At 39.3% G+C, this 24,310-nt stretch overlaps 4 protein-coding genes across 4 annotated transcripts; 2 read left to right on the forward strand and 2 right to left on the reverse strand.

The window, feature by feature from the left end:
- Positions 1-199: 199 nt before the first annotated feature.
- thsd1 (thrombospondin, type I, domain containing 1) lies at positions 200-6,511 on the forward strand. The gene is made up of 5 exons (XM_081353785.1): positions 200-599; positions 1,442-1,566; positions 3,013-3,972; positions 4,153-4,311; positions 4,392-6,511. Exons 2-5 carry the CDS (start codon positions 1,509-1,511, stop codon positions 5,834-5,836), a joined length of 2,622 nt encoding a protein of 873 aa, XP_081209911.1. The 5' UTR covers positions 200-599; positions 1,442-1,508; the 3' UTR covers positions 5,837-6,511.
- fgl1b (fibrinogen like 1B) lies at positions 6,124-9,166 on the reverse strand. The gene is made up of 8 exons (XM_081353786.1): positions 8,615-9,166; positions 8,312-8,378; positions 7,989-8,223; positions 7,518-7,677; positions 7,289-7,386; positions 7,129-7,217; positions 6,825-7,015; positions 6,124-6,737 (listed from the first exon to the last, which is right to left on the reverse strand). The coding sequence occupies exons 2-8, from the start codon at positions 8,366-8,368 to the stop codon at positions 6,554-6,556; spliced, it is 1,014 nt and encodes a 337-aa protein (XP_081209912.1). The 5' UTR covers positions 8,369-8,378; positions 8,615-9,166; the 3' UTR covers positions 6,124-6,553.
- A 295-nt stretch (positions 9,167-9,461) lies between these two features.
- tpte (transmembrane phosphatase with tensin homology) lies at positions 9,462-18,210 on the forward strand. The gene is made up of 19 exons (XM_081353787.1): positions 9,462-9,705; positions 10,089-10,158; positions 10,306-10,383; positions 10,470-10,517; positions 10,688-10,849; positions 11,203-11,322; positions 11,412-11,511; positions 12,522-12,585; positions 12,705-12,762; positions 12,840-12,907; positions 13,016-13,097; positions 13,213-13,301; positions 13,380-13,441; positions 13,524-13,604; positions 13,904-14,009; positions 15,791-15,888; positions 16,071-16,166; positions 16,274-16,344; positions 16,441-18,210. The coding sequence occupies exons 2-19, from the start codon at positions 10,109-10,111 to the stop codon at positions 16,541-16,543; spliced, it is 1,536 nt and encodes a 511-aa protein (XP_081209913.1). The 5' UTR covers positions 9,462-9,705; positions 10,089-10,108; the 3' UTR covers positions 16,544-18,210.
- Positions 18,211-18,297: 87 nt separating this feature from the next.
- smpd1 (sphingomyelin phosphodiesterase 1) lies at positions 18,298-23,963 on the reverse strand. The gene is made up of 7 exons (XM_081353788.1): positions 23,894-23,963; positions 23,445-23,790; positions 22,241-23,016; positions 21,582-21,753; positions 20,132-20,208; positions 19,646-19,791; positions 18,298-19,374 (listed from the first exon to the last, which is right to left on the reverse strand). Exons 2-7 carry the CDS (start codon positions 23,667-23,669, stop codon positions 18,977-18,979), a joined length of 1,794 nt encoding a protein of 597 aa, XP_081209914.1. The 5' UTR covers positions 23,670-23,790; positions 23,894-23,963; the 3' UTR covers positions 18,298-18,976.
- Between the last annotated feature and the right edge of the window lie 347 nt (positions 23,964-24,310).

The raw sequence follows: 24,310 nt of genomic DNA on the forward strand, positions 1-24,310 counted from the left end.
TAGACTGTTCCTAAATATAGTTTAATATATTAATGAACTTCAAAGTTGACCTGAAATGTCAAGTTCATCTTGAGACAGACCTCCCTATTGTGAGGAGATTTATTGAGGAGAGGGTATTTTACATTAAGCAGATGATTCACTGCTTACTTCTGACATTTATGTTTGGTAACATGAACTATATTAGCGGATTGGCTGTATTAGCAGAGCCAGCAGAAACCTCTGCGCGGTCACTGAGAAATTTGTGGTGGGATTTCTATTGAAAATGGACGTGTGTAATATGCATTTTTTCGGAATTAGTAGTATAAAACGCAGTTCTTCGTAATTCGTCGGCTAGACTTAAATACTAAATAGATTTTTGTGGAGAGCAGACCGCATCCTATCTTAATTTCCCTAATAACAACCGGTGGAGGAAGCGAGACAACGCACGCTCACGGTCGCGCAGTCTTCGAATTGTGAGGGCGCGCTCACGAGAGCGCGTCACAGAGCAGGACCGCTCCGTGACGTTCAATCATTTAACGCTCATAAACAAAACTCACGGTAATCTTTCAGCCCCATACGGATACGAGAACAGACGGTATTCATCCGACTCAATGTCAAATGTAAGTAAAGTGCTTCTAACATCTACGTTTATATATAGGTTATTTACTTTTAATTTGCGCATGTGGGCTATTGAACTGGTTTCGTTCATAAGTGACAGAATGCACGAGGTTTTTTTTTATACTTATTTTTACAGTGTCCTACTCACGTTACATATAGTTCCTATAGTAATTAGCCTACTATAAATTATACATATCCTAATTACATGCAACTAATCCTAATCTTAAGTACATGTAGTTAATTAGCCATAGGGTAGGATTAGGATTTGGTTGAGGGTTAGTTGCATGTAATTATGCATAATTTACTGTTATTACTATGGTAAGTACATGTAACATATGTAACAAGGACACTGTAAAATAAAGTGTTACCTTATTTTGTAATAGATCAGTGTTATGTTGGCTACATATCTGGAAATGTTTATCTTGTGTTTTTATAGTGTTCACATGTATAGTGTCACAACAACAATTTAGCCTATATTTAATATTTCTATTTTTATGATAAAATATAGGCAAATTAATGAAAATATACATATGGAACTTTGCTCAATAATTTATGGACACAATAAATTTAAAAGAAATAAAGAAAATACATGTATTTTATGAAATGTAAGTATATATATATATATATATATATATATATATATATATATATATATATGTAGCTACTGAATAGTCTATGTACTATGTGTTAAAATATGAGATTATCAAGAAGATATTCAAATTAATTTTTCCACCGATTGATAGTCCAATGAAAGAGTCAAGTGATTGCCCAAACAAATTAGTGTGGTATTGAATGAATGTATTTGATTAATCCCTTGTGTCTGATTGAATTGTGTCTGTTTCAGGACAGAGAGAATAATAGTGGTTTGGGGTGATGCGGACAAAGAAGGATAAGAGGCTGCATACGTCGGAATGACACAGGGTTTCCTTACAGCAACCCCATTTGTGCTGCTCTTCCTGTTGGGATTTGGTGAGAAGGCGTTCTTGCATTTAAAGAAGTTTATCCTGCATGGCAAATCAGCTTTTATAGAAAAGCATACCTTAATGCCCCTAACAAGCAAACCAAAGGCACCTGTGGCAAGGAAAGGAACTCCAAACAATGCAACAGGTGTAATAAAATATTTAGTTCTCATTACGACTGCAGGGAACATGACAACGGCACAAATGTTCAGTTATATGATCCAAATTCCCTGCTTCTCATGCAAAATAGTGTTTAAATGAAGGTCAGTGATTGGCAGTTTCAAGTGCACCGTGGTGAATCGGGTTCAGTTGGAGAGTAAAATGGAGGGAGGGGGAAGGGAGGGTCGCTGACTTTTCCTGCACTCTCTTCCCCTGGATGCATTTGTTTTTTCTGCAGGAAGTGACCCACACACACACAGAGTTTGTAAATCACAATGCCTCCTCAAGTTCTCATACTCCAGTAATAGACAGCAATAGAACTTATCTTAAACTTGAAAACTTAACTTGAGAACTTATTATTATTAACTTGAGAACTTATTTTTATTAAGTAGTATAATGCCTTCTATTTTCATCTGGCATAAAATGCACAACCTGAAATAATAATAAAAAAATCTATAGACAAACCATGAGGTCTAATCCAAATCCAGGTCTGAAAAAATGACAATTTTTTAAGGAACAATTAAGTTAAAGCATAGCCTGGTTGGCGTGTGTGCTCCATCACAATGGTGCTGTAGTGCTTTGCAGCATATTGGCAATGGTGAGTTTGCTTATTCTAAAGATCCTGTTCCTCCCTTTTCTCCACATTATTACCTGCTCTCTCTGGGGGGAAAAGGTACAAAGGTTATCACTGGGACAGTACTACCATTTAAAACAGTTCTAATATGTATCATTTAGGCACTTTTATGTACACTTTTGGTACCAGTATGTACCTTTGAGGTACTAATATGCACTCTATTGGTACAAAGGTGTACCTTTTGAAAGGGCACCGCCCCAATGACAGCTACGTTGTTTTCTGAGTGTGCCATACTTAGTAGCAATAAGGCCAAACAAAGTTACATTTCTTCCAGGCCTGTAGTTAGCAGTCATCTAGCTTTTTTTAGTGATCTGAGCCAGAGGAGGGCCACTACCACTAGTGTTGGACTCTTTATTTTGGGCCAGTAAATAACCAAACCACACAGAACAGCCTTGTAATTGCATTGCAGCATGCTAGCAACCTCTCAGAATGCCTTAGCAAACGCATAGCAACACCCTGGCAACCACCCACCCTAGCATCAGTGCGAGTTTTGCATGAGCAAGGATTACTAAAAGTAAAAATCTACTTATAAGGGGAAGATTCTTGACTTCTGGCCATATTAAGCTAGTTTGTGTTACATAGTAATACCACAGGTTCATTACATTTTGCCTACTACGTTTTAAGTCTATTAATTGGTTTTAATTTATATTTTCTTTCCCATAGCGATGGCTGGTATCCACCTCTGGCCATCAATGCACATTGCCTTGAGCAATGCCAGTGTGTTTGTGGATTACAACACCGAAAGCAACTTCACCAACCACAGACTGACAGTGTCATTGATTGACATTGACATGAATGTTACAGTGCTCTCCAGGTCTCTTCTCTTTAACCAATCAGAAGGGTCACTGGAGTTTAACTGCTCCTGCTTCTTGTATGCAGGTAATTTCAGATTCAGACTGGAGCAGAAGCACAACCTTGGCATGTCTAACATAAGTGCCATCTGGTGGTGGAGTCCTGTTCTGCATGTGCACTGGCCCACCTTTCACCTGGCTGTGGATCGTGGCAGGAACAACCAAAGTTCTAATGACATTAGGATAGGTGTGTACACTAATGACCACTTCCATTCTTGTTCTAGCAGCAAAGCTTCAACTCTCCACCTTGACGTCAGCTACCTTGAACAAGTCCAGGTTGGGAGGAACACCTTTGAGAAGGTGCAGAACCAGATAAGACATGATATCAAAGTAGTTAGGTCACAACATGTGGAGATGCCATGTGCGTCCCCTCTAACAGAGCGTGGCTTCATCAAGATCTCCTTAAAATCCCCTGTCACCCAGCAAGACATTAAATCCTCTGGTCCGCTTTACCTGTCTAAATTGTTCGCCTACAAGCTTCATGTGGATAACATTTACAAAAGTGGATGTGAGGGAGCAGTGTCTGTCCATCGAATCGCTCCTCCCTGTACAGTTACAAATGGAAAAGTTCTGCTTTATAAGGAAGAGAGTAACAACAACGCCATTTCTTCTCACATGGCCTTCAAATTCCTCACGCAAGGGGAGAATGAGACTGAGTTTAACTGCTCCATCTTTGACCCTGGCAGGAATAAGTACTGCTTCCATTTCACACTCGTCTACAGTCAGGCTCCCAGTTTAGCACACACCTGTGTGATTGTGCAAAGACATACAAGTGAGTCTGCTTTTACCTGTCGTGCATGTACAAAACATAGCTATTTTAATCTGGAATTAGCATTACTTACATTGTCAATTAGAAAATCAATTTAGAAATGCAATTTAAGGTGTTTATGTGTATAATATTGAGCATTTTTAATGTATTTTCTCTCTCCAATACCATATCATTGCCCTGAAGAAATGTGGGGACCGTGGCAGCCATGGAGTGGTTGTAGTGTGACGTGTGGTGAAGGGGTGCGAGAGCGTGTCCGTGAATGTCTGCTGCCCTCTAGTGGTGGGATGAAATGCACTGGCATGGTTAGGGAGCAGTCTCACTGTTCGTTAGAAGACTGCACCGGTAAACATTTTACTTACTTTTTTATCTATTTTATTTTTTGACATCTGAACAAACCTTTTTTGTGTGTGTTTTTTTTTTAGAGGAGCTTCTCCCTCCATCCCTCACTCCACCGCCAGCTGCAAGCACACCAGCTGGGAATCTAGTGGTAGTGGCTGGGATTTCCCTGTGCCTGGCTGTGATTCTGGCCACCATCTTTATCACACTGTGGAGAAAACTTTGCCGTGCTCCAAAGTGCAGCTCCATGCGCCGTGGCTCTCTGCACTCTCCCAGTGGCCGAAAGAACTCTGATGAAGCTTCTATCTGTGGTCACAGCATTCAGAGACCCAGTTTCTCCGAAAGTCTCCAGGCAGCTCCTCTACAGAAGGGATTTACCTTGCCTGCAAGGCAGGGACCTTCGGACCGAGGTGTGTTGGCTTGTCAACAGAGCATGTCCCTTCCTCTTCCCCTTTCTCAAGACCCAGAGAGAATGTCTCCTTCTGGCCAAAAGATCCTTCCCCCTATTTTTGGTTACCGCTTGGCTCAACAACAGCTCAAGGAAATGAAGAAGAAGGGCTTAAGAGAGGCCACTAAAATCTACCACGTGTCCCAGAGTCCAGTCGATGACACCATGCTAGAGGCAACGGCTTCAACCCCTACTGGTCTAACTCCCGCACCCCAAGAACTTGACAGCCCGGAAGAGTCAAGCAGCAGCCACTTCCGAATATGGTCTCCCTTTCCAGAACCTGTGTGGTCTCCCAAAAACAATGCTTTATCAGATAGACAAAAGGTGGACTTGTTGCTGGGTCCACCAAAGTCTTCATTCAGTGCCAATACCCGTCGTCTCGAGCGAACAGCAGACTGGGTGGAGATGGTAGAGCGGAGTAGAGTGCCCTACTCCAAGAATCCCAATTTCAGGAGATCCTCAAGTTTCCACGAGAACAACCAGCAGCAGTTTCCCCTGTCCCGACCCTACCGGGAAAGAAGCATGACCCAGGTGACTCCTCGCCAAATACCAGAGGGAAGCTGTAGAAGCAGAACCTGGGAGCATACGCTTCCTGAACTTGAGGTCTGGTCTTGTTCCAGTCCTAGAATGACTGATAGCTCAGTGGACCACAGGAGAAGACCATGGGTTGACACTCCTCCATCTCAATCAAACTCAAAAGATTCAGTTCCAGTGACCCCAACAAAAGAGCCCTTGATGGATCGTCATCATGTGGCCAGGAGCCCATCTTCCGCTCTGGATCGAGCTGAACGGGCAGAACAGAACTGGAGCAGAAGAGGTCCCTCGCCTATCCAGAGGAACATACTAGCCAGGAAACTACGAGAAGCTAATTCATCTACCTGCCAAAGGCAACGCAGTTCCACATTCTCTACCTCAGACCAGCGCAGGGGACGCTGTCGCAGCCTTCCTCTCTCTGCGGACTACAGCAACTCCCCATATAGTCTAACAGAATCAGAGCAGCACATGATGGACATTTCTGGATACTTGGGTGAGGATGATGGAGTAGAGGTTGTGACCATACATAAACTTCATAACAATTCATAAACAATCCTGCATTTCTGGGAGGTTCTGCTGAAGCAAACTCAAACTTCAAAATAAAAGCTCTATTGGAATGAAGCAGGTTATTTTGCTTCATGTGGACTTTATATCCTTGTACATCAAGTTAAATCTATGATCAATTTTTATTTATGGGGGTTTGACTATTAATTTGAAAAGCCATTTTTGATATTATCCATTATCCATACCACAAGAATGACAACCTTTGGATTTGTTTGTACACTGGAAAATGTGACTTCTCAGGTTTTGCATGACAGATGAAAATATACATACAGTAAATGTAAATATGAATTTATTTTCTGAATGTTTCTTTTTACTGTTGACCATGTTAAAGATACATTACAAAAATAGTTTGATACATAATCTCAATCAAGACTTTCAGTATGTTTAGATGCTGCTTTATTATGGTACACATATTTTATACTAAGATCGCTATTATATGAATGCATGCAAAGTTAAAATATTTATGATTCTATTTACCCTTTTACACAAAGAATAATAATTATAGTATTTTGATTAATATCAAATCATAATATTTTGTAAAGATAAGCCAATGTATTCATTGAATCTACCAAGATCAGTTAATAATATCCTATCTTGATTTTGGCAGTCTTGCGGTTGACAGAAAGGTTCAATAAACTACAATAAGTCTTAATACACTGTAAAATACACAACTGTGCATGATGAGACTGTTCAGCCGCCTTGCTACTCCATGGGTCCTCCTCCACTCCCTATGTTGTCCATGTAGGAGCTGGGCCGGAGCTTCATGGCCGTGTGTCTGAGAGAGTACCATAGTCCTCTCCATGTGCCCCACACTACACCATTATCATATGTGGCTTTGTACTCTCCACCTCTGTAAAATCTCCCATTAAGATTGGCAGCATGACATCTGTAAATAAGCAACAGGTAACATAAAACAAAGTGTTTAATATACGAAAAGCTGTACCTAAAAATTTCAGAAAGCCCTCAGCATCACCTGTTATACCACCAGCCTCCCTTGTTCTCTGCAGCACAGCTTCCTTGCAGGTAACGATCGTGATCTTGATCCCGGGTGCTGAATTGCATGCCATTATGAGAGGCTGACCACTGCTCCACCATATTGGCTCCTCCGGACAGGGCATCTCCTGCCTGACCACTGTACATCCCGTAGTGCATTCTATATTTATCCTGAGGAATGATGTGAGCAGAGAGGAACGTGATGAAATAGGAGACTTCTCATCCCTATAAATTTCATATGGCTGGAATTAAAGATTTAATGGTAGGAACCAAAATCAACTTACCTTTTCATCTGAAACTCTGAAGTTGTCATACATGGCATATGATCTCACTCCACTCCAGTCCATCAGTTCAATTTTCAATACATTTTCACCTAAAGAGGATTTGGAAAATATTATTGTAGAGCAGAAAAGCAGAGTGATAAACTCATTATCCAAATCTTACCATCACTGAGCAGGGCGTGAATATGATCGTTCCCAAGCCAGAATTCATCTTTACTTGACTGGAAATGACCAAATCCATTTTTATAATCTTCCCAGTTTCTGTGAATAGAAATGGTGATTTGATCATACTGATCTTTTATAGGTCTAAATGTAAAAAAAAAAAAAAAAAAAAAAAAAAAAAAAACGGTAAGCAAAACCATACACTATTACAGCCATTGCATATGACTTACCTATCGAAATCGACTTTCCCATTGATCCGTTTCTGAATCACAGTCCAGCCAGCACCATCATCCATGTCGCAGTACACAAGGAACGGTTCAAGAAACGGTTTGGGTTTAATCCTATAGAATCCGCTTCCTGGTTTTAGTCTGTCATATATTTCAGTACAATCTAACGGACATATAAATTACAGAAATAACGATTCAACCATTTCGAGATTGGCCTTTTTCCATCAAACACATTAGCTTTAACGCTTAAAGCATGTACTTTTCTTTTCCATTTACTGTCTGTTTAACCCCAGCAATAAGCTAAAATGCAAGAAATACAATAAATAGACATGAGACCACAGACAAATGGGTTTTTAAAATGTTATTAACTTGACAATTTATTGATAAACAGTTCTCATAAAATTCTAAAAAGGTTTAATTATAAATAGCCTAATATACATTTGCACACGTTTCTTATAAGTGTTTAAACTTTACCTTTGTCATGAACTAATAATGAGCCTCCAGTACTTGGTAGGGTTGGTGAAGGTTCAGTGTTGTTTTCAGAAGTATTATTGTATTCCAGTGATAGTTCCAGGTTGGGAACCAGCCTGAATCGACGGTGAGCACGCAGATGCATAACTTTCCATTCCCCAATCAACAATTTATTATTCAGCATACGAATCTCTTCCTTCAGCGTTGATACTTCAGGTGTTTGGCATGCTTTCTCTGCCTTGATAAATCGACAACATTGCTCTTTTGTTATTTATTTAATGTCCAGACACTGTAGTGCAAACATTCTGGTCAAAGAGTGAACTTACTGAGATTTGAAGTGATGTAAGAGCTTGAAACACCAAGATAAAAACCAGCTGTGGCATTATTAATATTCTTCACATGAAAATAGAGAGGTGTTAATTTTGTCAAAGTATAAAAACATGAACTGTAAGCTTTCCACTTTGCATTAAGGTTAAACATAGTAATGTTTAAAAAGTAAAGTAGTATTTAAAGTTTTTGAAATGTAAGTAAATAAAAAAAATAAAAAAAATAAGTAGGCGTAGGCTAGCCTACGAGAGTAGCATAAATAAAAAAAAATACAAGTTTATTAAATATAAATGCATACATACAGAACGTGGTGTTCTTTCCTCTTCCAGATTATGTGTCAATGAAATGCCCTCCAGACGTTCATTTCTAATATTTATAGGCTGTTGGTTCCGCATGGTCCACATTATCTGTTCTCTGGTTCAGAATGATGCTCTCCCCCATTCCACACATACCAGAAGCAACAATGTAAAATTTTTGTTTTCTTTATAATTTATGTGGAACTTCTGTTCCGCATAAAACACAATCTTCAATTATGATTCGCAATAGTGTATCAGCATTTGGGACAGGTTATGGTGCTTTTTGAGGCTTCACGTTTATAACAAACTATACATGTGTGTTCTACGTACGCAAGCGTATGTGTTTGGAAAGATATGAGAGCGAGTAGCCTACTAAATCATAAAATTGACGGAATTGTAATTTTTGGATGAACTGTTCCTTTAATTCTTACACAGCTTACGGTTTTTAGAACTAGCATTTAGATTTTAATTAAATCATTACTTCGTTGTTTTACGAAGCCGTTTTCACACACACACACACACACACACACACACACACACACACACACACACACACACACACACACACACACACACACACACACACACACAAAAAAAAAAAAACCTAAATGACCAAATGTTGAAAATAAAAAAAATAGAGTAGTAGGCTACAAAGCGCGCGCACGCACACCCACACACTTTAATTAAAACCATATTTTAATGACACTACGAAGTTGTATAATGTCTCAGTGAGACTTTTTGTTTTGTTATCACCTTTACCACTCGTCTAAATTGATTTTGTGTGATTGTTAACTTGTAACGCGCATGAGGAAGTTAAAAAACCGCTACGTCCGCAACAAAAGAGTGAAAAAAAGGGGCGGTGGTGAATGTGAATGTGTGCATGTGGATGGAAGACATAAGAAAACTACTGCCAACCTTTGAACCTCCTTCCTTTGTTATCGCAGAAAATCACGGGACTGTCACCGCTCATATAGACAATCATGGAGAAATGAGACAAAAATACTGTTTGAGGAATATGTGACTGTTCAGACAGCAGAAAAGCGAGTCAAGCAAAAGGAAGGAAAACAGTTTTCCCGGATGCGCTTTCTTTCTGTCAGGTTTGTATCGCTTTTTCCAATGCTGGCATTCCTTTGCTATGATCTTGTTCAGATTGGAACAATTGCTTGTTATATGTATTATGCGGATTTAGTTTAGGGCTTCATAGTTGATTTAGAAACCTTGTGTTGCAGACAACTTTTGGGATTAGTGATTAATGGGATATTAATAAGACAAATCTTTTAGTCCACATCTGAAACCTTACATTTGGATCCTCTAAAGATTTATAGGTCTAAAGTAAGTACATTTTTGTCATGTTAGGGTGAGTTAGACTGTCTGCTTTATTTATCAATGTCATTGATTATTATTTATTGAGTAGATATACCAGCTTTAATTGAACTAAAGTTCCTCTGGAATGTTTAATTCATTTCTTGTAATCTTTCAGAGAGAAACGTTCCTGTAAAAATGACATCTGTGCATTTTAACCCTGGGTTAGATTCCAAGGAAGTTAATGGGTAAGTGAATAACATTCAATTAAAGTTACTAACACTTCAGCAGCATCGTGACCTTTACTCCCCCAACTTTAAATGAGTAATTCAGCACTAAAACCACATGATGAAAGCATTATGTTGTATCATTGTTCTTTTTCTATGTTGGCCAAGTAATGGGGTGAAAGAAGACGCAGAGGTGCAGATCGATGATGGAAGGGAAGAGAATGAGGAGCCAGACACTATGTACCAGTAAGTAAGCTTCTAATTTGTTGACAAATGTGATGTCTTAAGACTAAAATTCTCATGTCTCATTCTGTGTTTGATTTATTTTGCAGTCGTGTCCGGAAAATTATAACTCCTTTTGTGATGTCCTTTTTTTTCCGGTGAGTGGGATCTTTTCATTTCAGAGTGTCATATAAAAAGATGGCTCACAGGACCTATAAAATCCTATAAAAAAGTACTTTTGATGTTTGTTTTTTCTTCTTTTTTTCCAAAAATAGATTTTAGGCTATGTTTTAATAATACAACAGGCAACTTTTGTTCTTATTTGCAGTGTTTTTGGCCTAGTACTGATCATTGTGGACATTATTCTGGTCATTGTGGACTTGTCCCTTTCCAACAAGAGTCGTGATGTTGGAAGTGCACTGGAGGCTGTTTCACTTGTCATTTCCTTCTTTTTCCTCATCGATGTGTTGCTTCGCGTCTATGTGGAGGGGTTAGTATAGTTTTTCACAATTATTTTGCAAACTATAAGTCAGCACATAATGTTACGTAATGCTAACAACAACCAATAATGCTGTAGTGTTCAAGTCACTCATGATAGGAAATGATCTACAGGAAACACATTTTCCCGGCACTTTCTGTTTTTCCAAAATGAGTTTTTATCTCTCTGGAACAATTTCCTAGAGCTCAAGTACAAAAATAAATGAAGTGGTCTGCAAGCTCTGCGTTAATACTGATTATATATGAGTGTTATCAAAACCTGGTGCAAAGGTATCATTTTACATATTCAGGATCTATTCCATTGCAGTCTCTGGTCAACCATTTTTAAATCATCTTCTTTCTCAGATTCAAGGTGTATTTCAGCTCCAAACTGAACATAATAGATGCTTGTATTGTGGCCATTACCCTGGTGGTCACCATGATCTACGCATTCTCCGATCTCTCAGGAGCCAGCCTGATTCCAAGGTACACCAGATTTAACAGAAAGCATTCATGGTTGATGCTTACATTTCATATTATACTAATGTAACAATGTTAATATGGTGTGTTTGCAGGGTGGTCACGTTCCTGAGATCTCTGAGGATATTGATCCTGGTACGTATCTTCAGACTGGCATCTCAGAAGAAAGAGCTTGAAAAGGTCACCAGGAGAATGGTGAGTGACCTAAGAAACGAAGGAAATTGTCTCATTTTGTATCTTTGTGATTGTATCTTTTCAGCCAATCAGATTGTGAGTGTGATTTTTACACCACATTATTTCAGTCTGTTTATATATACTTTCCATTCCTCTTTATACTTATTAATACATTTTGTCCCAATTATGCTATTTTAAAGGTTCCCAGTTTAGTTCTGAAGGTCTCCTACAATAGATTTACATACATCCAAGGTCAAAAAACACCTATTTTCCCATAATATACATTGCAGCATCATGTCTTTTGTCACTGTGTCTGAAATGGTTCAGTTAAGGATTCGGTCTCCCGAAACCCCTCCTTTCCGAAAGCTTACTCTGCTCTGATTGGTCAGATGGCTCAGTATGTTGTGATTGGTTTACTGCTTAAACCAAACATCCATTACCATATCTGAATATCAGCTCTGAAGGCTTCCTTTGCACTTGATACACAGTGAAATGAACAGTAAGGAATGCCGTTGTTTTATCGTATCAGTTTCATGTGTTGGAAGTGCAAAGTGGATTTGCTATTGTAGCACAGAAAACAGTGTCTTCTCGACATGTCGACAACAAGAACCAAAATCTTCCCGGCCTCAGCTACAACTGCAGTGTTTGAGGGCGGGCCAGAGTAGATGTTGTTCGCAGGCAGCCAATGAAGACCATAGGCTGGCAATATGCAAATTTGTTACAAACCTAAGTCAGTTCGTGCAGGTCATAAGACTTTTTGGAGATAAAAACTCCATTTATCATACACTTTGATCTTTGAAACGTCGCAGTCCTTTCACATTCACACACAGCTGTATAAACACTACATTTAACATAATATCCAAAAAAGCATAATAGTGGCACTTTAAACTTAGATCTTTTTCTTATTTGTTTTCTTTTTGTTGCATTGGTTTTTATTGCTTTTTTCATGTTTTTAATCTCTTATTCATGTAAGCCATTTATGGTGTTCAAAATGTTCTACATAAATAAACTTTATATAATCATTTTCAAAGGTGTCCGAGAACAAAAGACGGTACCAAAAAGATGGGTTTGATCTGGACCTCACATATGTCACAGGTTTGGTTTTGTCTGTGGTTATTTATTTTTAATCAGATCATTATAAAAAAAACCCAGTAAAATCAAGTCATTTGCAAACCAAAGTGATTCATCATTGATAGTGTCTTATCTCTCTTCAGAAAGAGTCATTGCCATGTCTTTTCCATCTTCTGGGAAGCAGGCGCTTTATACATTAGAGTAAGTCACTAACATAACACAAAGTTAAAGTTCATGAAAACATTGCAACAACTGTATGATCAATACATAAATGACACATTTCAGGAGGTGGTTAGATTCCTGGACACCAAACATCTGGATCACTACAAGGTGTTTAATCTCTGTAGTGAGTAGATGCTTCTCTTCATGATTATTTTACCAGTGAAGCTAACCTCAGATAATTTATTCTGTTTCAAAAAGGCATGATAATAATGGTAGCCAATTCTTGTTTCAGGTGAGAAGGGCTATGATCCAAAGTTATTTCACTATCGAGTGGAGCGTGTTATGATAGATGACCATAACGTGCCATCACTCGAGTAAGTTTCTCTCAGCACAACTGAACATTAGAACATGTTGCTGAAGTGGCAAATCTAGTTTCCAGCAAGCATGTTGTCATGAATCTCTGTTGATCTCTGTCTGTTCTCCTGTCAGTGATATGCTGCGGTACACAGCCTGCGTTAGGGAGTGGATGGCGGCAGACTCTAGGAATGTGATCGCCATCCATTGCAAAGGAGGAAAAGGTATGTTGTTTGATGGTGTTTTAATGCTCTATGTAAATACAGTCTGAAATGTTCAACGCATTGGGTTTTGTTCAACAGGGCGGACTGGGACGATGGTGTGCACATGGCTCATCGACAGTGACCAGTTTGAGAGTGCGCAGGTACGATCTGGTCATGAATGTTGACATGTAGAGACTTTCTCATCCAAGATTGTATTCAAATTTTCTTTAAAACATCTTACAGGAGAGTTTGGACTACTTTGGCGAGAGACGGACTGATAAAAGCATGAGTTCGAAGTTCCAGGGTGTTGAAACTCCCTCTCAGGTGGGTGAAAATGCATTAGAAGCCAATGATCCATTTTGGAGCAATCTTTTTTTTTTATTGATGTATGTTCAGGGGGTGGTGTGGCGCAATGGATAAGACACATGCCTTTGGTTTGAGAGACCCGGGTTCAAATCCAAAGTGAGACACCAATGTGTCCCTGAGCAAGACACTTAACCCCTAGTTGCTCCAGAGGCGTGCGACCTCTGACATATATAGCATTTGTAAGTCGCTTTGGATAAAAGCGTCAGCTAAATGAATAAATGTAAATGTAAATGTTCTGTTCATTTTTGCACTTGCAGAGCAGGTACGTCGGTTATTATGAGATCATGAAGAATCAATACAACCGCCAGCTACCACCTCAGAAGAGCCTGAAAATAAAGAGCATTCGAATCCACTCCATCGCAGGTCAGACTCAGCCATTAATCATGACAACTAAATGAATATCAGCACTATGTATATATTCAGTCATGTGAAAAAGAAAGTACACCCTTGGCGTACAATTCTATGGTTTTACATATCAGGGCATAATCAAAAAATTAATCTGGTCTTTAAATTGGGTGAATACAACCTCAGATGAACAAAAACATGCCATATTACACCATGTCATTATTTATTTAACAAAAGTAAGGCCAAAATGGAGAAGCCATGTGTGACAGACTAAGTACACCCTATGATTAAATCGCTTCTAGAACCACCTGTAGCAACAATAACTTGAAGTATAATTTTCTATATGACTTTATCAGTTTCTCACATCTTTGTGAAGGAATTTTGGCCCACTATTCTTTACAACGTTGCTGTAGTTCATTGAGGTTTGTGGGCATTTGTTTATGCACAGCTCTCTTAAGGTCCCGCCGTAACATTTCAAATAGGTTGAAGTCTGGACATTAACTGGGCCAGTGCAGCACCTTGATTATTTTCTTTTTCAGCCATTCTGTTGTAGATTTGCTGGTGTGCTTGGAATCATTGTCCTGTTGCATGACCCAATTTAAGCCATTAGCTGTTGGACAGATGGCCTCACATTTGACTCTAGAATACTGTGGTATACTGAGGAGTTTATGGTCGACTCAATGGCTGCAAGGTGCCCACTATGGCTACAAAACAAGCCCGGATCCTCACCCCTCCACCACCAATGATTGAGCGTTGGCATGAGGTGTTTGGGCTGATATGCTGTATTTGCTTTTCACCAAACGTGGCGCTGTGCATTATGGCCAAACATCTCCACTTTGGTCTCGTCTGTCCAAAGGACATTGTTCTAGAAGTCTTGAGGTTTGTTCAGATGCAACTTTGCAAACCTAAGCCGTGCTGCCATGTTCTTTTTAGAAAGAAGCTTTCTCCTGGCAACCCTTCCAAACATGCTATACTTGGGTCTAGGGTGTAGTTCTTGGGTGTTTTGTACAGTGGGAGGATTGGAAAGATTGGCAACTGACTTGTTTTCCACTTGTGAATAATCTTCCTCACTGTAGAATGATGGACTTCAAATTGTTTGGAAATGGCCGTATAACCCTTCTCAGATTGATGGCAGCAATATTTGCTTCTCTAAGATCATTGCTGATGTTTTTCCTCCTTGGCATTGAGTTAACACACCTGAATGCTCCAGACCAGCAAACTGCCAAACATAAAACATTAATAGAACATAAAAATGGATGGAAACACGCTGCTGCTGCTGCAAGAGAGAGAGGGGTAGGCCTTCTGTAGCAGATCTAGGCAGGTGGAGGGATGGAATAATAATTTGCATAGCACGCAGTCATGGTTATAAAGGGAAATGGTAATGGTTACATGAAATCAATTGCCTGAAAATGTACAAGCCAATTAGAACTCAAATAGAGTTTCATGGTTAAACTATTCATATGTCTGTCTATCTATTTATCTACCTGCAGTATATAAGTATTTTAAATATATTGAATATAAAATTGTGAATTTCAATATAAAATATAATATATTCATAGTGAATGTGTGTATATGTATATGTGTGTGTGTATATATATATATATATATATATATATATATATATATATATATATATATATATATATATATATAATTGTATATATTAATATTAAACTATATTTTCATGCTATACAACTTGCATTTTTAAGTAAATATTCAGTAAAAAAAAAAAAAAAGGAAAAAAAAAAGGAAAAACTTTGGTAGATTGTATAAAAGCAGTGGCTGTGGTTGTTGTTTAGGTGTGGGGAAGGGCAATGGCAGTGACCTGAAGGTGAAGATCATAGTGAAGCGAGAGCTCGTCTTCCAGGGTGTTTGTGCTAAACAGCAGAACTGTACAGTAAGTATGCAAAGCTGGAGAGGATTGTTGTGTTGAATGCATGTTTCTGTTCTCTAAAATAGGCTCAAAGGGCAAAGCTAGCAACTTTTGTCATACTAAACACTTACACCTGTGCACAATTTTTTGTAGGATCTATAGCTTTCATTTGAGTCTGATCGTCCTGTCGTGTGTGTGTTTTTCAGGTGTTTCCTGACACTGGTAGTAATGCAGTTGTCATCAGTTTGCAGGAAGGGCCTGTCGTGACTGGAGATGTGAAGGTCATGTTTGAGTCCAGTGCTGTAAGCCTCAACTATTTTTAAGTATTTAATTGACCCATATGTTTTATGAAGTGCTGTTGGCGTGAAGGTTCACTGGGACTTGAACTTCCCTTTTTCTCTCTGTCCAGGGTCTGCCAAAGGGTTACGAGGACTGTCCATTCTATTTCTGGTTTAACACCTCTTTTGTTGAGAACAACAGGTGGGGTTTTTTTTTGTGTCAGTACTTTTTTTTTTTTTTTTTTTTGTCATCCGAGAGCTCACTGAAATCTTTTGCATTGATGTTTTTGTGTCATAGACTGTATCTCTCGAGGGAGGAGCTGGACAATCCACACAAATCTAAGACCTGGGACATATATAAGGAAGACTTCGGAGTGACAGTGATTTTCACAGACCCTTGAGGAGAACATCCGACAGCCGACCATTTTTGTAGTTTCTTATGAGAGGTGTACTGAAAAGCTACAGCTGATGCAAATGTTAACACTCCACGTGAACCTATAGCTTTTTGAGATTTGAATGTGATTTTTGTAAAAAAATATTTTCACTCCATTGTATTTCCATGGTTGTCTTTTTGTGTAAAAAAAAAAAAAGGTTGAAATGCTCAGTACATTTGTTTTCCTTAATTTCCTTAATCTTTAATGTTCGGCTAAAGTTTAAAATTCTGTCAAGGAAATAATACCAAACAAAATAATTTACATATCAAACACCTGCTTCCATGGAAAATACTTTTTACATATTTCTTGAGTTTGCATGCTGTCATAAGGCAATATAGCCTATACCGACCCCTAGTGATTCTGTCCTGCACTGCATGTTGAAGAGTATTTGATATGAGAGGGATGCTTTATACGTTTAAATCGAAAAGATTATTTTCTGGTTTGAGAAAGTTGTGAATGATTTAGAATAATTACATTGGATAAAACAGAGTAAAGGCACGTCCATACCAAGATAACTATATTAGAGTCCAAACCAGCGGACGATATCGTTGTTTGTTCAAAGCGCGTGCAGCAGGATGGATTCTGATTGGCTGTCAATGTTTTTACCGTTCATCAGCTGGATAAAATCGTCCTGAAAGTGATTCAAACGATATCGTTTATCTGTGCCGTTAGCGTTATAGCTCGTTTATATCGTTTAATATTGATAACCTTGGTGTAAACGGGCATTAAAAGTAGCCATAAGAATTGGCCATTTGACAATTTCAACAATGTAAATTGACTGACAACTCAAATCACTCATGGCATGTGGAGTAATTCAAATTGATAAGTTAAATATACACATAATAGCCTACCATAAAATTGGGGGTTAGTAAGATTTTTTTCATGTTTTTGAAAGAAGTCTCTTATGCTCCCCAAGGTCCAAGGATGTATGCATTTGATCAAAGATACAGTAAAAAAAACGTAATATTATAATTTAACCAAAACTACTTTCAATTTTTAATACATTTTTACAGTAGTCAACATTTTAAGTGGATCAAAAAAGTGAATCAAAGTTGTCCTAAGACAATTAAGAACGGGCATTGGTTAAAATTCATACCTTTGATGCAAGGTTTGGTCCACTTCATATGTTGACTACTGTAAATGTAATTAATTCAAGTGATGGCAAAGCTGAATTTTCAGCATCATTACTCTAATCTTCAGTGTCACATGATCCTTCCAGAAATCATTCAAATCTGGTAGTGTACATAGCTTAAATGTGTGGTCCAATGTCCATTTTTACGAAATGTAAAATATGTCCCTAGAGTGTGTATGTGAAGTTTTAGCTCAACATTCCCCACAGATCATTTTTTATAGCATGTTAAAATTGTCCTTTTTTGAGGGTGAGCAAAAATGCGTCGTTTTGTGTGTCCGTTTAAATGCAAATGAGCTGCTGCACCCAGCACAGAGGGCGGCGATTCGAGAGCTAATTCTTAGCAAAGCCACATAGAGCCCTTTGTTGAGAGGCGGGGTGTATCTAAATTTTGGGGTTTGTGATGTCACTAACCCGGGAGGAAGCTTGTGTAGTACCTACCAGCCGTTTGTTGTAGTCCTTAAAAAGTGATTTCTGTAAAAGAAAATATCTCCTTTTTCTTTGTAACTTTGCAGATGTTGTTTATGCTCAAACTGCAACATTACACACTATCTAAAGTTAGAAAAATGAAATCATAATCAACTACCCCTTAAACAAACCACTTCAAAATATTTCTTTATTTAGTAAGACCTTCAGATAACCCATGATTAACACATTCATAGAGTCTCACTACAATTGCAAAATCATTTATCAGCAGGTGTGACAATCACAGCATCTCCTACAAATTAGATTACAAATAGTGTGTAATCAACAAACTGTCATCTAACACGAATGGCCTTGAACAGGCTCCAGTGTGCATAATGTAGGTCAATGCAGGAAGAGATACCTTTTTTTGCGTGTGTGTTAACTCACCACAATCCACTCCAGTGACGCAAAACACTCTGAACACTAAGTGAGAATGAGAACTGAGCAATTGTGGTTTTTATGAGCACTAACACCACTTGGTTGTGAGGTCATTATCCGTTCCATTTTCAACCAGTAATGCGTTTCTCAGGTTCACTCCTCTAAATTACAAGTCTTTCTGAGAACTGACTTTTTAACCCAATCTTGACCAAACACCTACAGCTGTTAATGCCAACAATGTCCATAACAAGTCAGCTAAATGGCAAACAGTAAAACAAGAACAAAAATCAAACAGTTTGGTGATGTTGAGGACAAATGTAACAAATGCTACCGAAAATATTCAAAAGAAAGTGCTAAATAAATCAAGAGTCTGTGACGTTAGGGTGATTTAAACCCATTAGAGCTCTATGGCCATTTGTTAGATTTTCTCAACACATTGTCTTCCTAAAAGAGTGCTTATCTCCGTGTAGCACATCACATTGTATTAAAATGTCGTATCGCCCGCTGTGCAGGAGACAGATTAGTGACGTCTTGCAAGTGTCTGTGCAGGGCTTTGATACGTGGCCTTTATGAAAGAGGTACCAGAAGCGCTGGAAGACACGGTCATCATTCACCATGATTTTGATCAAACCGTCCATGTCTGCTGGGAAGAGTGTGGACAAACCGTAGGCCTCAGAGGCGCGGTACAGCGAGGTCCATGACGGGCTGGGGTAGGGTTTTGAGGACCGTTTGTTGGCAAGAGTCAAGTTGAGAATAAAGGTCTCGTGATCCAAAACCATGCGACTGCTGCCTGGGTAGTTTCCATCCACATAATAAACACGATATCCTGACCATAAAAAGGGATGTTATAGCAATAAACCATGAGAAACTGACAATGGTTAAGTTTATCAAGAGGTTTTTTTTACACATTATATTGCGGTTGGGAATTTGTATAAAGACACCAATGCCACTAAATGCCAACATAAAACAACTAAATGCAAAATGCTAAAATAAAATAATCAAATGCTAAAATGAAACAAAAACCAAATTCTAAATTAAAACAAAATAACCTAAAGCTAAAAAAAAAAATACAACAACTAATATGGTTCAATAAGTACCTGGGTTCAGGTTGACATAAGTGGTCACACTCGGGGCAATGAAAGCCACACTCAGTGGACGGGTCATTGTTTCCTCATCATAAAACATCTGAAACTCATCGACGTGAGTGTGTCCGAAAAACTGACCAGTTATGGTGCTTTCATATCTGGAAAAAAAAAGAGAAAGGATTAGAAAGCAACCAGACTGATCGCTAAAGTGAAGTTGACTCAAGTGAACCATTAACCCCTGCACTACATACACAGTTACCCACCTACCAATGCATATGGCAAATATACACAATTATTTCAAAAACAGGCAGTTACAGTCAACATGACCCATTTTCACAACAATACGACACTTATGATCATAAAAGACACTGTGTAATAACCCTTTAGGCTGCAGTCACGCAGTTGTGTTGACCCAGCTACGGGTTACAACAGATGAAAGTGCACGAGTTGTGTACTGCAGGATGGGTTATACAATGTTCACACAGAACAGGGACTGACCTGTTGACTATATGATAATAGTTCCAACTCCAACTGCTCAGGCAGAGACCCGGGGGAATGTGACCGATGATGTGGACCTGAGACCAGACAGAGCTGTGCTTAGATTTGCTTTTAGAACAAAACCACAGACAAAACAAAATATCTAAAAACAACAATCCTGGACCCTTCAGTGGGGTATTTACCCCATTTAGTGGTATTTACAATAGATTACAATACAGTAATGGCCAAAAGTGATGTTCAGCCTAGGATTGTTGACATCAACCTTTACTAAAATATTATTTAAAAAAATTGTGTTTAGGATTTTGCAAGCATATTGCGTAGTAGTGTTTTGAGTCAAATGTTTTATTTCCGATCACGCTCCGCTGCCCGGTTGCACGGTCCAATGGACAGCCCTGATATCACACAAAGAAATTATTAACATGCAAAAACATAAGAAAACCAACATAATATTAATATTGTTGTAGTCAATGTATGCTTTGTATGCTCTCTCTCTCTCTCTCTCTCTCCCTCCCTCCCTCCCCCTCAATCCCTCCCCCTCAATCCCTCCCTCTCAACTTGTAGTGTCATTAAAAAGAAATATCCTCTCTCTCTCTCTCTCTCTCTCTCACCCCCCTCCCCCCCCCTCCCTCTCTCTCTCTCTCACCCCCCCTCCCCCTCCCCCTCCCCCTCCCCCTCTCCCTCTCACCCCCCCTCTCCCCCTCCCTCTCAACTTGTAGTGTCATTAAAAAGAAATATAAAGAAATATCCTCTCTCTCTCTCTCTCTCTCTCCTTGTAGTGTCATTAAAAAGAAATATCCTCTCTCTCTCTCTCTCACCCCCCCTCCCCCTCCCTCTCTCTCTCCTCCCCCTCCCCCTCCCACCCCCCCTCCCCCTCTCCCTCTCACCCCCCCTCCCCCTCCCCCTCCCCCTCTCCCTCTCACCCCCCCTCTCCCTCTCACCCCCCCTCCCCCTCCCCCTCCCCCTCTCCCTCTCACCCCCCCTCTCCCTCTCACCCCCCCTCTCCCCCTCCCTCTCAACTTGTAGTGTCATTAAAAAGAAATATAAAGAAATATTCTCTCTCTCTCTCTCTCTCTCTCTCACCCCCCTCCCCCTCCCTCTCTCTCTCACCCCCCTCCCCCTCCCCCTCTCCCCCCCCCCCTTGTAGTGTCATTAAAAAGAAATATCCCCACTGGACATCACTTTTGGCCACTACTGCAGATCATTAGCATCTGATATGAAATGTTAACATTAAAACTGAAACGCTGCACCCAATGCCTCACACATCCGCTTCTGGTTGGTCTGACTCATGACCAATTGCTTGGTTGTTAACCCACAGACACAAACACCATCAGTGGAACTTGTTAAACTGCTGCAACATGCAAAGGCTTCAACACTGTTCTGTTTCCTCATGCTCTTAGAGAAACCAGAGAACATATTTTTTTTTTTCTTGAGTTCTGTAAACTTCTCTGACCTTCTCTCCCTTGTTCTCAGACTCTTGTAGTGTGTGAATGAGCCACTGGAGCTGATTGGCCGGGTCTGTGGAGTTCACCATCAGCCAGTAGTTCTCTCGTGCGCAGAAGTTCATGTTCAGAGACACCAGCCTCAAACCACGCTGAACTTCCACAGTGTAGAACCCTCCACGCCTGGAGAAGACAACACAAACAAACAAAGAATTAAAACAAATTGTATGTTTGCATTTAAAATATTATAAATGATTAAAAATAATAATTAAAACCATAGCAATTACAACAACACTAATACAAATGATAATAATAATTAAACTGTAGGAGTAATAAAACACCAAACGTATCTGTAGTATTGCATTTGAAAATAAAGCTACAAAAAATAAGTCATAATTAAAAAAAAAAAATGTATTTATTATTATTATTATTATTATAAAACTATAAACGTGAACATCACAAAAGTATCTATGCAGTATTGAATTGAATTTAAAATATTAAGTTACAAAATATGATGTAGGCTAAAAACAATAATAATAATTAAAAACAATTAGTTACAACAACAACGTTCTTAATGTGATTTTATGCATTTATCAGTGACAATACTCATTTATATCAGAGTGTGATATAGTTTGTATAGACTTGTATAGTCTTTCCATCATTACTTTACCGTATGGTCTCGAGTGCTTCCTCAGGGAGCCAGGATGCCCACTCCTTCGCCATAGTGTCATACAGCCAGCGGGACGACCAATTCCCATGTACAAACGGAGGTGGGAAACTATTCACCGGAGTGCTCTCGTGATTCCCCACAGATGGGTACACGGTTACATTAGGCCCCAGGTGTTTGAGGATCAGTCTAGTGATGACGGTGAGCTCGTTCAGCTGTTGTTTCCGGGTCTGAGACCAGACGTTGTGTGCTGGAATGTCTCCTGTCCAGTACACCCAATCCCACGGGCCGGATTTGGCTACGGTTTGGAGGAGATTCTCCACTGTGCGTAGAGGCAGGTCACATTTGCCATATGTGCCCCAGTATCCAGCTCCACTCTGCTTCCAACTGACCCTTCCGGAGTCATTCCGGCAGCACAGTGGCTTCTTACAATCTACAAGGCTGCCCTCGGTGTACTCCGCATCCCAGTGGATATCTGTGAGGAACAGGATCCTGCTCTGTGGAGAGCCTGGTTTGGGAGGGGTGGGTGGTTTAATTGGGGGTTTGGGGACCCGTGGCAGGGATACATTCCAGGGGGCATAAATATCAAAATGGCCACACGTAGGTCCAACCAGCAGAGCGCAAGCCTCCGAGGGCCAGAGGAAGGACTCCTGCAGCGCACGGATGAAATCTTCTCGGAAGAGGTCAGTGATCTCTCGGCATACATCTGGATCAGCGAGGTGCAGTCGGACACAGGCATCTCCCAGAACATGTGCCACACGCTCCTTGTTTGAGTCACTCTGGTCATAAAGGAAGCACAGAACTTAATAGTTGCCACTCTTTATTTTCATGGACAGATCAGAAACTTCACTCAAATGATTTTGTACAGGGGTATTTGAGGTTAGCGCATAACAATTATCCATTTAGAATATAATAATCTAACAAAATTATGTATTATATGTATTTAAATATATTTTGAATATGCTTTTAGTTTAATGTACATTTTTACTTTAATGTACATATTGAAAATACACTTTCTAAACATACAAGATTTATAATATACACAAGATATAACATGTTTATGTTTTATAATATACATTTACATTTATTTTTAAATTTTAAGGATTATTTTTAAATAATAATTTTAATGCGTAGCCTATAATAGAAAGCCAGGGGAGAAATAACAGGGAATAAAATCACGGGAAAAGCGTAAAAGTACGTGTCTCACCAGTAGCGCGATGTCAACCGAAGCGAAGATCGCTTGACACACCGCGCAGGACATGTTGTGCCAGCTGAACCCGAGCTTCAACCGATCAAACTCCTCCACGAACCTCAGCTCGGGCGCATCTCGATCACCTTCAAGAGGGTATGAGAAGACAATAAGCACCGAAAACAATGTCCAGACCGTGAAGACACCGCTGAAGGTGGACAACCCGAAACCTGGACGCTTCATCCTGGCTGCGACACTGCGGTAAACTGTCTCAGTTCCCCGTCATTACATATAAAGTCTGTAGCGACGACTCCGGCAAAAAGTGTTTATTCTTGAACAGACTCGGAGGAAGAAATTGTTACGCCTGGAGTGTATGTATAAATAAAACAAGCGTCAGAATAACTAGAATTCGCGTTTTGTTTTTAAGCAGTTGTGAATATCTAAATTGTGTTTTGAAGAGCCAGTACCTGCCCTCCTCACAACTGTACCGCGACCCGGGCGAACCTGTCCTGCAGCGTTTATATTGCGTCAGCTGACTGATCACGTGACATGCTGACAAAGCTTCAAGTCACGTGCCTTACTGTTTTTGTAAACATGCAAGTATTATTTATGCTATATTTTTATATATTAGTATATAGGACAATGACGTGAAGCTGATTCTTTGTCCGGACCTATTAAATAATTAAAAAATATATTAACTGAAATTGATACAACTGACATTGTATCTTTTGTACAACTTCAATTTCGGAATAATAATATTTATATTTTTGACGGACTTAAAACGTCCAAGTGGTATAATTATCGAGAGATTGTATAAAAAATAAAATAAAATAAAAATCTTAAAACGCTGACATTTTAATATATATATAAAAAGAAGTGGAATA

Source organism: Scardinius erythrophthalmus (genome assembly GCF_964197995.2).
Source record: "Scardinius erythrophthalmus genome assembly, chromosome: 23".
NCBI classification, from domain to species: Eukaryota; Metazoa; Chordata; class Actinopteri; order Cypriniformes; family Leuciscidae; genus Scardinius; species Scardinius erythrophthalmus.

What these genes read in the sequence shown, in the direction of transcription:
- thsd1 (XM_081353785.1), top strand. Translation starts at nt 1,509, where the DNA reads ATGACACAGGGTTTCCTTACAGCAACCCCATTTGTGCTGCTCTTCCTG. An exon ending in GCTCTTCCTGTTGGGATTTG is followed by an intron (nt 1,567 to 3,012) that starts GTGAGAAGGCGT and finishes TCTTTCCCATAG; the next exon opens with CGATGGCTGGTATCCACCTC. An exon ending in GATTGTGCAAAGACATACAA is followed by an intron (nt 3,973 to 4,152) that starts GTGAGTCTGCTT and finishes ATTGCCCTGAAG; the next exon opens with AAATGTGGGGACCGTGGCAG.
- fgl1b (XM_081353786.1), bottom strand. Translation starts at nt 8,368, where the DNA reads ATGCCACAGCTGGTTTTTATCTTGGTGTTTCAAGCTCTTACATCACTT. An exon ending in GGGAAAGTCGATTTCGATAG is followed by an intron (nt 7,387 to 7,517) that starts GTAAGTCATATG and finishes TTCTATTCACAG; the next exon opens with AAACTGGGAAGATTATAAAA. An exon ending in GGAGGCTGGTGGTATAACAG is followed by an intron (nt 6,738 to 6,824) that starts GTGATGCTGAGG and finishes GCTTATTTACAG; the next exon opens with ATGTCATGCTGCCAATCTTA.
- tpte (XM_081353787.1), top strand. Translation starts at nt 10,109, where the DNA reads ATGACATCTGTGCATTTTAACCCTGGGTTAGATTCCAAGGAAGTTAAT. An exon ending in CTTCGCGTCTATGTGGAGGG is followed by an intron (nt 10,850 to 11,202) that starts GTTAGTATAGTT and finishes CTTCTTTCTCAG; the next exon opens with ATTCAAGGTGTATTTCAGCT. An exon ending in AAAAGGTCACCAGGAGAATG is followed by an intron (nt 11,512 to 12,521) that starts GTGAGTGACCTA and finishes TCATTTTCAAAG; the next exon opens with GTGTCCGAGAACAAAAGACG.
- smpd1 (XM_081353788.1), bottom strand. Translation starts at nt 23,669, where the DNA reads ATGAAGCGTCCAGGTTTCGGGTTGTCCACCTTCAGCGGTGTCTTCACG. An exon ending in CTGAGAACAAGGGAGAGAAG is followed by an intron (nt 20,209 to 21,581) that starts GTCAGAGAAGTT and finishes GTCTGGTCTCAG; the next exon opens with GTCCACATCATCGGTCACAT. An exon ending in TATTATCATATAGTCAACAG is followed by an intron (nt 19,792 to 20,131) that starts GTCAGTCCCTGT and finishes TTTTTTTTCCAG; the next exon opens with ATATGAAAGCACCATAACTG.